We start from the raw sequence: 13,098 nt of genomic DNA on the forward strand, positions 1-13,098 counted from the left end.
AGAGCTTCTTTTAGTAACCTGGGAGGATAACCTCTTTCTTGGAATCTGCTGGTGAGTTCGTCAGCTTGTTTTATGAAACCTTCTTCTGTACTATTAATCTTTTTTATCCGGAGGTATTGGCTGTATGGTAGAGCATTTTTTGTGTGCTGAGGATGATAGCTTTGGTAGTGGAGATACGAGTTGGTGGCTGTCTCCTTTCTGTATCCTGTAGTTGTTATGTTGCCATCTCTAATGTGGATCTCTACGTCCAGAAATTCAATTTTTTCGGCTGAAAATTTACTGGTGAAGAACATGTTCATCCTGTTATGATTATTTAGGTACTGCACAAACTCGTTGAATTCGTATTCTTCGCCTTCCCATGCAATAAACACATCGTCCACAAAGCGACTGTACAATTTAATATGTCCGATATAAGGATTTTGTGAACTGTAGATGATCTTCTGCTCAAGTGCTGCCAAAAAAAGGTTTGCGAAGGTACATGCGACCGGTGTCCCCATCGCCGTACCTGTACGCTGGGAGTACCAATCCCCATCAAATGTGAAGCAATTGTTGGTGAGAATTAACTCCAAGCCCTCTTTCACAAAGTTAGTGTAAGCTTCACTTTTACCGGCGGTGATCAGGAAATCACCTATTACCCGGATCCCCAATTCTTGTGGGATCCGGGTATAGAGGCTCTCTACATCAATGGTAGCCAGTCTGTAGGAGTCAGACCATTGGGTGCTGTCTAGAGTTTTTAGGAAGCTGTCTGTGTCCTTCAGGTAAGAAGGTACACTTACCAGTAAAGGTCTCAATAGCCAGTCCAGATACTGGGAGAGGTATTCCAAGGGTGCCCCAATTCCTGCAACAATGGGTCTCCCCGGGGGAGATTCCAGGCTTTTGTGAACCTTAGGTAAAAAATACCAGTGCGGTTTTTTTTGCGCATTCTGGTATAAGCTTTTCAGCTTTCTTCTTGTCTAGAAGTCCTTTCTCCACATTCTTGTGCAAATATGTTCTCAGCCTGGAAATTATTTTATTTGTGGGATCCGTGGCAAGGGGCAGGTATACCTCCTGGTTCTTTAATTGACGGTGCGCTTCCTTCAGATAATACTCTTTTGACATCACCACAACACTCCCACCTTTGTCGGCTTTTTTGATGACCAAATCTTGTCTGGTGCGCAGCACTTGAGCAGAAGATCATCTACAGTTCACAAAATCCTTTTATCGGGCATATTAAATTGTACAGTCGCTTTGTGGACGATGTGTTTATTGCATGGGAAGGCGAAGAATACGAATTCAACGAGTTTGTGGAGTACCTAAATAATCATAACAGGATGAACATGTTCTTCACCAGTAAATTTTCAGCCGAAAAAATTGAATTTCTGGACGTAGAGATCCACATTAGAGATGGCAACATAACAACTACAGGATACAGAAAGGAGACAGCCACCAACTCGTATCTCCACTACCAAAGCTATCATCCTCAGCACACAAAAAATGCTCTACCATACAGCCAATACCTCCGGATAAAAAAGATTAATAGTACAGAAGAAGGTTTCATAAAACAAGCTGACGAACTCACCAGCAGATTCCAAGAAAGAGGTTATCCTCCCAGGTTACTAAAAGAAGCTATGGAGAGAGTGAAAAAGATCCCCCGCAGTGACTTGATCAACAAAAAATATAAGAAAAATAAAAAACATGCCACGTCTGCTAAAACGGAAAAAGACATTGAAGAGCAGAGATTAGTTTTTTTCTTTTCAATATAACCCTCTTGCCACTGTCATCAGAAAAGCTCTCCTTAATAATTGGCACATTCTCGAAAGAGATCCTGTCTTACAAAAAGCCACAATGAAAAAACCGCTGGTCACTTTCCGCAGGAGTGAAAGTCTGAAAAACCAATTAGTCTCCTCCTCTTTCTCCAGCAAAAGACTTGGCGAGAACTGGATGGCGAAAAATGAATTAAAAGGAAATTACAAATGTGGGACATGTATTCACTGCCCCCAGATGTACAGAGGCGCCTACATAAAATTGGGAAACTGTGACATTTCTATACATGACTTTATTTTCTGCAGATCAGAATGGGTCATATATGCGATCCTATGTCCCTGTAAAAGGTACTACATAGGATCCACCAAACGCTGCCTTTTTTCTAGATTCAGGGAGCACAAACGGTCCCTTAAAACAGGGATCGGCTCGGCCAGACTAATCGAGCATATGAAGGCTCACCACAACAGTGATGAAAAAAGACTGATTTTCTGCGGCTTAGAAAAAATAGCCACCGGGGGCACAGCCAGAGAGAAAGTCCTCCGACAGCGAGAGGCACATTGGATCATTAAGACCGATGCCATGGGCATTTTGGGGCTTCATGATCGCAACGAGCTTACAGTATTTCTGTTAGCTCCAGTGTATTACGCCCCGTACACTGACACAAACTAATTCTGCAATCCACGTGTACATAAAAACTTCCCCTTTTGTTTGAATTTATCTCACTCCCCCCTTACACTTTTTTATATTCTTATTGCAACTTCTTTGTTTTCATTCACTTTGATAACATTTTTTGTGAATGTCAATCACGTACCTGAACAGGTAACACTAGTCTCCTCCTACCGAGGATGACGTCATAGGAGCGCCCAGATAAAGGATGCGCTCAGACAGACACGAGGTGAGGCCCGAAGAAGCGGTTTTAACCGCGAAACGAGCTCGTAGCTGTCACCGCTCAGCTCCGGCTGTAGCGATCTCTCCGTATCATCTCCCGTACAGCGGCCGGCCGTACATGGACTAACTCAGTGACACAGCGCAAGAAGGGTGAGTGCAGAAGCAACCTTTTTCTCAATTTGCTATTATAGTAGTTATATTCTTGTATATAGGGGCAGTATTATAGTAGTTATATTCTTGTATATAGGAGCAGTATTATAGTAGTTATATTCTTGTATATAGGGGGCAGTATTATAGTAGTTATATTCTTGTATATAGGAGCAGTATTATAGTAGTTATATTCTTGTATATAGGGGGCAGTATTATAGTAGTTATATTCTTGTATACAGGGACAGTATTATAGTAGCTATATTCTTATACATAGGGGCAGTATTATAGTAGTTATATTCTTGTATGTAGAAGCAGTATTATAGTTGTTATATTCTTGTATATAGGAGCAGTATTATAGTAGGTATATTCTTGTATATAGGAGCAGTATTATAGTAGTTATATTCTTGTATATAGGAGGCAGTATTATAGTTGTTATATTCTTATATATAGGAGAAGTATTATAGTAGTTATATTCTTGTATATAGGAGCAGTATTATAGTAGTTATATTCTTGTATATAGGAGCAGTATTATAGTTGTTATATTCTTATATATAGGAGAAGTATTATAGTAGTTATATTCTTGTATATAGGGGACAGTATTATAGTAGTTATTCTTGTATATAGGAGCAGTATTATAGTAGTTATATTCTTCTATATAGGAGGCAGTATTATAGTAGTTATATTCTTGTATATAGGAGCAGTATTATAGTGGTTATATTCTTGTATATAGAAGCAGTATTATAGTAGTTATATTCTTGTATATAGGAGACAGTATTATAGTAGTTATATTCTTGTATATAGGAGCAGTATTATAGTAGTTATATTCTTGTATATAGGAGCAGTATTATAGTAGTTATATTCTTATATATAGGGGCAGTATTATAGTAGTTATATTCTTATATATAGGGGCAGTATTATAGTAGTTATATTCTTATATATAGGGGCAGTATTATAGTAGTTATATTCTTATATATAGGAGCAGTATTATAGTAGTTATATTCTTGTACATAGGAGCAGTATTATAGTAGTTATATTCTTGTATATAGGAGCAGTATTATAGTAGTTATATTCTTGTATATAGGAACAGTATTATAGTAGTTATATTCTTGTATATAGGAGCAGTATTATAGTAGTTATATTCTTGTATATAGGAGGCAGCATTGTATTCCTGTGGTCTTTCTCACCATCCTATTTTCATTGGACAAGAAAACGGCGAAGAACTCTTCCAGAAGATGTGGACTCTGATCTCTGAGGTGCTCACAAAGCTTCCAGACATTTTCCTCGCTGTGCAAAGAAATAAAAAGAAGTAACAATAAACATTATTATAGGATTTATAGTGCAGATTGGTTTCTTTACAGGTTGCCCTCCTTATGCCAGTGTTTACTAAGCAGGGAAGCCTCCAGCTGTTGCAAAACTACAACTCCCAGCATGCCCGGACAGCCAACGGCTGTCCGGGCATGCTGGGAGTTGTAGTTTTGCAACAGCTGGAGGCACCCTGTTTTGATAGGCTGTGACTGCCCATAGTGAGAGGTGGGTGCACCAGTCTTACCAGTAGCAGCTGGTATAGCAGCAGTCTTTGCGGTCTGGCAGTACTGGGGTAGCCTGCATGGTCGCCAGCCCGGGGAGGTGACACTATAAAGGGGTCACACAGCAGCCCCCAGTCTCCCTTACTGCACGGTGACATCTACAGCAACAGGAAGTCGTTCCCCTGGAAACCAGGAAGCGAAGGCTCACTGGAGCTATCGGCGCCGTCACGTGTTTAATTAACCTCTTCCCCACCGGACCATTTTCCAAGCTGCCGAACGCTTTTCCTCCGTAAAACTACAATACCCATAACTCCCGCAATGAATTTCTATTACAGGGAATCACGGGAGTTGTAGTCTCGCACTCGCGCACATTCAATCAATCTTTTTCTCTCGGCGCCCAGTTTCACCTAAGCGGGGCGTGGCTTATTGACATTCAACCAATCAAATCGTTTATTTACCTCCCGCGCTTTCAACTCCCTTCGCTTCACGTTGAGGGGGGAAAAAAAAACGTATCCCTCCGCCAAGATTTTATAGCAGCTGCAAAATAATCCCCACGTTATTGTCATTCAGGACGAACCCGGACGTAGGATTGTTTATTGAGGGTTGTTCAGAGAGGACGTTGTACGCCGTTTTTTTTTTTTCAGGACGCGTTTGGCTTCTTGTGTGTAGTGGTGTTGGGAGAGAGAGAGAGAGAGGGGCCCAACGGCGGAGTGATCCGAGTGCGGCGGGCGGCGGTGCGTGTGCGGAAAGTTTGTGGCGCCAGAATTTGGAAGTGTTCGCGGTAAAAAGATGGTGCAGTTGCGGAGTTCGTCCGGCGCCAAGGCCGCTCCGGAGCCCAGTTATTGTGAGGGGAGTGACGTGCTGGATTCTAGCAGTGAGTTCCTGAGTCTGGAGACTACCCGGACTAAGTACAAGAAGAGCGGCCCGGGACGGCGGGAACAGACCCCGCAGAGCAAACAGGAGCGCCGCAGGGTGAGTGCCGGGGTGTGAGGGGATCGCCAGGGTCCTGGTGGGTCGGTGACTAGTACAGCCCTGGTGCTGCCCTGAACACATCTTGTCCGGCTGTAGGGGGCGCTGGGGTTGTCCTGGAATCTGCATGTGAGGGACAGACTGGCATTGTTCTGGGCTACGAGGGATGGCTGGCAGTGCCCGGGATGGCTGGCAGTCTCTTAGGTGGTGCCTTGGTGGGTGGCAGCTGTAGTGCCGTGATCTAGGGCACTGATTCCCAACCAGTGTGCCTCCAGCTGTTGCAAAACTACAACTCCCATCATGCAAGGACAGCCTTAGGGAACCTTTACTACAGTGTTTCCTAACCAGTGTGCCTCCAGCTGTTGCAAAACTACTACTCCCAGCATGCCAGGACAGCCTTAGGCAACCTTTACTACAGTGTTTCCCAACCAGTGTGCCCCCAGCTGTTGCAAAAATACAACTCCCATCATACAAGAACAGCCTTAGGCAACCTTTAGTTTGCCAACCAGGGTGCCTCCAGCTGTTGCAGAACTACAACTCCCAGCATGCCTGGACAGCCTTCGGCTGTCCAGGCATGCTGGGAGTTGTAGTTTTGCAACAGCTAGAGGCACCCTGGTTGGGAAACACTGATCTAGGTTCACTTGGTAGCTGGCAGTGTCCTGTCTCTGGAGGATGGCAGCTGTGGTGCCTGGTGTATTGGGTTTCCCTGGTGTCTGGCAATGCCCTTGATGACTGGCAGACTGTTACGTCTTACCTTGGAGGATGGCAGCTGTTGCCATGACGTCCTTCTCCTTATGACTGGTGGTTTCTTGGATGACTGTCAGGGTGTCCTTGTGTTGGTGTTACGATGCCCAGTGGTCCCAGTTGTGGCAGGCAGTGCTCTTGGGTCACTTTTGATGGATGATTTTGATAGTGTAGTGGTGCCCCGGGGTCTTTGGCATGACTGGTATTGCTGTCTGCTCTCTCCAGGTGCCATTGTCTCTGGCTTCTTTGAAGGGTGATGTGTTGATGCCATCTCTGCTACCCCGGGTCCTTCCTGTAGGCTGGCAGTGCTCTTGGCTTCTGTTTGGGGTATAAGAATACTAGTGGTGTCCATGCTGGCTGACAGGATGAAGGGCTTTGCTCTGGGGTCCCCCCCCCCCCAGTTTGCTGCCATTGTCTTTTTGGTTCTTTAGTGGCTGGGATGGGTAGACTTTCAGTGCATTTAAATCAACCTGGGGCCCATGAGACTCATAGACTGGCGGGGCCCGTGAGACTCATAGACTGCCGGGGCCCGTCACTAAATAACTGTAAAAGTACTGGATCACCAACGGACCCCATGCAAATTAATAGGTTCTATCGGCATGGTGTCTGACGTTTGCACACTACCCACTTTAGGGTCCTATCGGCAAAATAAAAATAACATTTTTGTTTAAAAGCTGGTCGGACCCTTAACAGGTTGGATCTGAATGGCAACGTGAACCTAGCCTTAAAGGGGTATTCCAGGGAAAAAAAACTCAACTGGCTCCAGAAAGCTACAGATTTGTAAATTACTTCTATAAAAAAAAATCTTAATCCTTCAAATAGTTGTCAGCTGCTGAAGTTGAGTTGTTGTTTTCTGTCTGGCAACAGTGCTCTCTGCTTGTCTCGGGAACTGCACAGAGTAGAAGAGGTTTGCTATGGGGATTTGCTTCTACTCTGGACAGTTCCCGAGACACGTGTCATCAGAGAGCACTTAGACAGAAAAGAACAACTCAACTTCAGCATCTTATAAGTACTGAAAAGACTGATATTTTTAATAGAAGTAATTAACAAATCTGTAACTTTCTGGAGCCAGTTTATAAATCAAATGTATAACTTTTTTTTTTTTTAAACATTTTTTTTTTTATCTTTTTTTCTTATTTATATAACCTCTTCCCTTATAAACTTTTGAATTCTCCCCATTTTCCAAGTTTAAATGAAAAAATTGCTTAGTTTTTTTAATATAAAAAAACCCTGGAAAACAATTTTTCCTATTAAAACCAAAACAAAAACCCTGTCACATGACATTTAATAAAAGTATTGGCGAGTAGTGCAGTGAAAAATGACTTATCCTCTATCCAAAGCATAAGGGATAAGTTATAGATCGCAGGGAACTGAACGAGACTCGCTAGTCTGCCAGAAGCAGCTGTTCCGACCCCCGCAGGAAGCAGCAGCCGACACTCCTTCTCCATGTATCTCTATGGGGTACATGGAGGGGGTGTGTTGGCCGCCGCCGCTGTGTGTTTGTGTGTGGGGGGGGGTCAGCACGCCCAATTCCAGCAGACTGCCGGGGTCCCGTTCAGGAAATCGCGCGGGGTCCCGGCGGTCGGACCCCCCCCCCCCCCCCCCCAAAATCTAGAACTTATGCCCTATCCCACTGCGATCTATAACTTGTCACCTATCCTATTACTCCCAATTGTAGCATGGAAAGAGATATCTGAGTATATGTGCCCCCATCCTTCTGTATTTATAATAACTGATAATGGTCTAATGTCCTGCTATTGCTTTTATCTATGATGTGCTACTGGCAATTGCTGGAAGGGCACATGTCATCTCCAGACACAGGAAAATAGATGTAATAAGTAATACAAACAGACAATATTAAAATAAATACTAATAGTCTATTTGCCATGACTTAGGTAAATTTAATGGTTGACGTTTGAAGACGTTTAACCTGTTAAGGACCCATGACATACCTGTACGTCATGAGTCCGCTCCCGTTCTATAACGCGGGGCCACAGCGTGGTCTGGCCCGGCCTCTAACAACGACCCGGGACCCGTGGCTAATAGTGCGCGGTACTGATCGTGGTGCCACACGCTATTAACCCTTTAGACGCGGCGTTCAAAGTTGATCGCTGCATCTAAATTGAAACTAAAACGTTGCCGGTTAGCTCAGGGGGATGTCCGCGGCGAAATCGCGGCATCCCGAACGGCTTACAGGACAGCCGGAGGGTCCCTACCTGCCTCCTTGCTGTCCAAATGACTGCTCAGTGCCTGAGATCCAGGCATAAGCAGTCAAGCGGCAGAATCATTGATCACTGGTTTCCTATGAGAAACACTGCAAAAAAAAGTGAATAAAGATCATTTAACCTCTTCCCTAATAAAAGTTTGAATTACCCCCTCCTCTCCCATTTAAAAAAAAAAGTGTACATAAACATATGTGGTATCTCCGCGTGCGAAAATGTCCGAAATATAAAAATATATATAATGCGCAGTTGCGCACGGTCAATGGCGTATGCGCAAAAAAATTCCAAAGTCCAAAATAGTGCATTTTTGGTCACTTTTTATATCATGAAAAATGAATAAAAAGCGATCAAAAAGTCCGATCAATACAAAAATGGTACAGCGCAGAAAATGAGCCCTCATACTGCCCCATACGCAGAAAAATAAAAAGCTATAGGGCTCAGAAGATGACAATTTTAAACGTATACATTTTCCTGCATGAAGTTATGATTTTTCCAGAAGTACGACAAAATCAAACCTATATAAGTAGGGTATCATTTTAATCGTATGGACCTACAGAATAATGATAAGGTGTCATTTTTACCAAAAAATGTACTACGTAGAAACGGAAGCCCCCAAAAGTTACAAAATGGCTTTTTTTTTTTTTTTTTTGTTTTGCCGTAGATTTTTGGGTTAAATGACTGACGTAATTACAAAGTAGAATTGGTGGTGCAAAAATAAGCCATCATATGGATTTTTAGGTGCAAAATTTAAAGTTATGATTTTTTTTAAAGGTAAGGAGGAAAAAAAGAAAATGCAAACAGAAGAACCCCGGGTCCTTAAGGGGTTAACCATTCCAAAACCACACAGGCTGCCCAAAACCACACAGGCTGTCTAGTGCTTTTATGCCCCCAATAAAATCTTCTCGCTACACGGTTTTTACCAAATTAACAAATCACACACACAACAAGAAAAAAGGCGTCAGGTCATGTGGTGCACTGTGAATGTTGGAAACAAAGGTGTTTCTGTGTGTATAAGTTACTTTATTTTGAGGTGAGTTGGAAGAGGGAATAAATATTTAACTCTTTAAGGACATAGGACGTAAATGTACATCCTGATGCGCTGGTACCAGGACTTACATTTACATTCTATACATGATGCGAGCACCGGAGTGGTGCTTGCATCATGTCCGCCATTAACCCCCAGGTTGAAAAAAAAAAACCTCCCCCCCCCCCCCCCCCAATAAAAATGTAAATTACCCATTTTACCCCAAAAACATAAACAAAATTAACATATTTGGTATTGCTGCTTGCATCCAGAAATAGAAAAAGTTCTTTCGAAAACAGTGCCACACCTGTCCTCAGTGTGTGTGTGCGCTATTTCAACTTGACTCTATTCACTTAAATGTAACTGAGCTGCAATACCTCACACAACCGGAGGACAATATTTATTTATTTATTTTTCCGTTTTTCTAATTCTGGGTACCCCTTATAATTAGAAAAGAAGAAAAATATGTATATTTGCTTTTAGATGGGCTAAACGGGTTTGCCAATCGGTGTGCCTCCAGCTGTTGCAAAACTACAATTCCCAGCATGCCCAAACAGCCTTAGGCTGTCCGGGTATGCTGGGAATTGAAGTTTTGCAACAGCTGGAGGCACCCTGATTGGTAAACACTGGTCTAAAGAAGACTAGACAGTCTTCAGCTATATTAGGTTAATCAATCAGCCTGATACTGTGATAAATCTGTCACAATACTAAGTTTACATGGAGAATTAGTCTTAGTAGATCTGGGCCAATATTTCACAACACGGGAGGGGATTTAACGTGCTCTATAAAGAGGGGTCTCCAGGAAGGACAACCAAGGTTGCCAGATAGACACTTCGGGTCGCACTGAAAGGTTCGAGGCGATCAGTTCCTCCATACGACAGAGATCTCCGAGTCAGCTCCTTTTTTATTTTGTGGGGGGAAAAAAGGGGCTCTTACAAATAAAAGCCAATGTGATTGGTTTCTATGGTCAATTAGTCAACATTTCCCCTGCACAGGTTTTCATAATTCTTCCCAATTAAAATATAAATACTGCCCATAGAATACTTGAATGAAATTAAAGGCAGCCATACGTATCAGTTGTCAGCCAAATGTTTGACCAACAGCTATTCCTCCTCATTCACTCTATTATAGTCTATGGTGAATGAGGCGGTTTTAGGTGCGGGGAAAAGCGCATACGGGGCAAAAAATGAGCTGACCGAACGTTTCACTGCGGTCGGCTCATTGAAATGAATTACATACGGGAGCGCAAGTTTTTATCTCTCCCCTGCCGTATGCGCTCCTGTATCGGGAAAATGTAATGGGAACCCAGCCTGAGTTGGGTTTGACTGACAGCTGGGGAGCAAAAAGGAGTGCTGCGCATTACAGTGGGTTATAACTCTTCATCCAAGCTTGTCTAAAACCTGGAGTGATCTAAACTTTTCACATCTGGACAACATGTCAAACGTGTTTACAAATTTCAAAAAAAGAAGAGAAAAACATTCCAATATGGCGCACAGCAAATAATGAAAAATACAATACTTCAGTAATTACACATGATACACAATACACAGAAAACCCTCTAAAATCAATTAAAACATGTCCATGAAAGGAAAAAAAACTCCACTTGGGGTGGGGGCCATGGATCCCACCGCCTGGGCGCTCAAACCCCAATACTGTGTACAACTCCCCAATAAACTGGCTGTTTAGTATGTAGTCCTATGTAAATCCAACTCCTGCCCAGAATACTGGTGCACTTCTCGAACTCCCCCCTACTGGTCTGATGTCTACTATGAGGTTGTATGGGTTCTACTAGGCAGGAGTTGGATATACATAGGACTGCATACTAAACAGCCAGTTTATTGGGGACAGTTGCACACACTATTGGGGTTTGTGTCCAGGGGGTGGGATCCATGGCCCCCACTCCATTGGGATCCTTTCATGGACATGTGTTAATTGATTTTAGAGGGTTTCCATGTATTGTAAATCATGTGTAATTGAAGGCGTACTCCACTGGTTTTATTTCCAAACGCTGTGTGCGCACGCTGAAGGGATTGGCCATGCCCCCTTGTAACGCAGGCCATGCCCCCTCAATGCAAGTCTATGGGAGGGGGCGTGGTCGACCCCAGCAGTGTGCACACACAACGTTCGTAACTAAATGTTATGAATGCTGGCCAGTGGAATACCCCTTTAAGTATTGTATTTTTCCTAGTTTGGACGTTTTTACAAATGACAATGACTCTTAAGGAGTGGAAAACTAAGGATATACTATGCGGACCCCCTGAAATGACAGCTGTGACCTTGTTGGACATGTCATTCCATACCTGTGGGTGGTTTTATGGAGATTGGTCCCCTTTAGTGTTTAGAACAGCCATCGCTATTCTGAGAAGGTTTTCCACAAGATTTTGGAGGCTTTCTGGTGGAATTTGTGCTCATTCAGCCGAAATGTTTGAGGTGCTAAAATATGGTGAGAAGATCTTGCTTACAATTGGTGTTCTTGATCATCCGAAGTCTAAGGCTACACAGTAATATCCACAACATGGGTTATGTGGTTGTTGTAAGTGGTTGTGTTGCAAGCGGCCATGACCCAACAATCAGAAATAAATCCAGGATGGAGTTTCGGACACTGGTACATGCAGGTTACCTTAGCTGTAATGTTACACTAGTCAGCCAAACGGACACCGGTCTTTGGCTTTATAACCAATGTTGCACCCAAATTTGCCTTGTAACTTTAGCCTATAGGTGTTGGACATAGTTAAAGGGGTACTCCAGAACAGTTTGTTCCAAACACTGAGCAGCGAACAGCCGTCACGCCCCCTCCCATAGACTTGCATTGAGGGGGCGGGGTATGACGTCACAAGCTCCCGTCTCCAGAGTTCGGAACAGTTTGTTCCAAACGCTGAGCAGCGGAGTACCCCTTTAAGGCTACAGTTCTCTTCTACTGCTCCATTACCTACACAACAAGCTCATCCCACTATGATTATATTAAGTAACAACATATTAGTGTCAGTGTAAAGCAGAATGATTGCATTGTTCTACTTTCTCTTTCTAGGGTTCTTTTTCTAACAAGGAAAATAGCGGAGGCCATGCCCTGCGCTCATCGACCAGGAAAAAAGCAGAAAATGGTCTTAACCTTTCAGACTCAAGCTTGGACAAAACAAATGAGTCACTGAACATGAGCAACACAGAAGAGAAAAGGTTTACTAGGTTTGTACATGTGACATATTGTATCTGGAGATCAGTAACTAAAAGTCCATTGAGCACGATTGCTATACTGCTAGAGTGAACTCTGTGGGGGAGATTTATCAAAACCTGTGCAGTTGAAAAGTTGCTGAGTTGCCCATAGCAACCAATCAGATCGCTTCTTTCATTTTTCAGAGGCCTTTTCAAAAATCAAAGTGATCTGGTTGCTAAGGACAGGTTTTGATAAATCTTCCCCCGAAGTGTATAAATATTATATTGGAAACAAAAGTGAGTACATCCCGAAGGGAAAAATGTTAAAATTGGGCCCAGTTAGCCACTTTCCCTTCCTGGTGTCATGTAACACTGAGTCACAAGGTCTCAGGTGTGAATGGAGAGCAGGTGTCTGGTGGTATCGCTCTTACACTATATAATACTGGTCAATGGAAGTTCAACAGGGCACATCATGGCTAAGTTCTTGCTTTCAAAGTATTGATTCCACTCAGAAAAGGCCTCGCTGTGGTTGGCACATGCTCAGTCATATCCTGGGGTTGGCTTTGGGAAGTAGACGTAGGAGTGCTGCCAGCAATGCTGCAGAGGTTGAAGGGATGGAGAGGTCAGTCTCAGTGCTCACGATAGGAATCGACCGATTATCGGTTTGGCCGATATTCACGAT

General features: G+C 43.3%; 2 protein-coding genes across 4 annotated transcripts in view; one reads left to right on the top strand and one right to left on the bottom strand.

Moving 5' to 3' along the window:
• Positions 1 to 4,608, bottom strand: part of NTAQ1 (N-terminal glutamine amidase 1) — a 40,697-nt gene extending 36,089 nt beyond the window's left edge. Inside the window, exons 1-2 of one of the 2 annotated variants that reach the window (XM_056522709.1) lie at positions 4,331 to 4,608; positions 3,966 to 4,065 (exon numbers count right to left, since the gene is read on the bottom strand). In XM_056522709.1, coding sequence (XP_056378684.1) covers positions 3,966 to 4,065; positions 4,331 to 4,389 — 159 coding nt within the window. In that variant the 5' untranslated portion in view covers positions 4,390 to 4,608. The remainder of the gene's footprint in view (positions 1 to 3,965; positions 4,066 to 4,330) is intronic. The other variant, XM_056522708.1, reaches the window with a different exon arrangement.
• Positions 4,609 to 4,811: 203 nt separating this feature from the next.
• ATAD2 (ATPase family AAA domain containing 2) overlaps positions 4,812 to 13,098 on the top strand; it is a 77,645-nt gene continuing 69,358 nt past the window's right edge. For both annotated transcript variants that reach the window (XR_008844358.1, XM_056522707.1), the window contains exons 1-2: positions 4,812 to 5,279; positions 12,295 to 12,449. Coding sequence is in view for 1 of the 2 variants with exons in the window: in XM_056522707.1 (XP_056378682.1) it covers positions 5,097 to 5,279; positions 12,295 to 12,449 (338 nt within the window). In the remaining variant the exon portion in view is untranslated. The remainder of the gene's footprint in view (positions 5,280 to 12,294; positions 12,450 to 13,098) is intronic.

Source organism: Hyla sarda, chromosome 5 (assembly GCF_029499605.1).
Source record: "Hyla sarda isolate aHylSar1 chromosome 5, aHylSar1.hap1, whole genome shotgun sequence".
NCBI lineage: Eukaryota > Metazoa > Chordata > Amphibia > Anura > Hylidae > Hyla > Hyla sarda.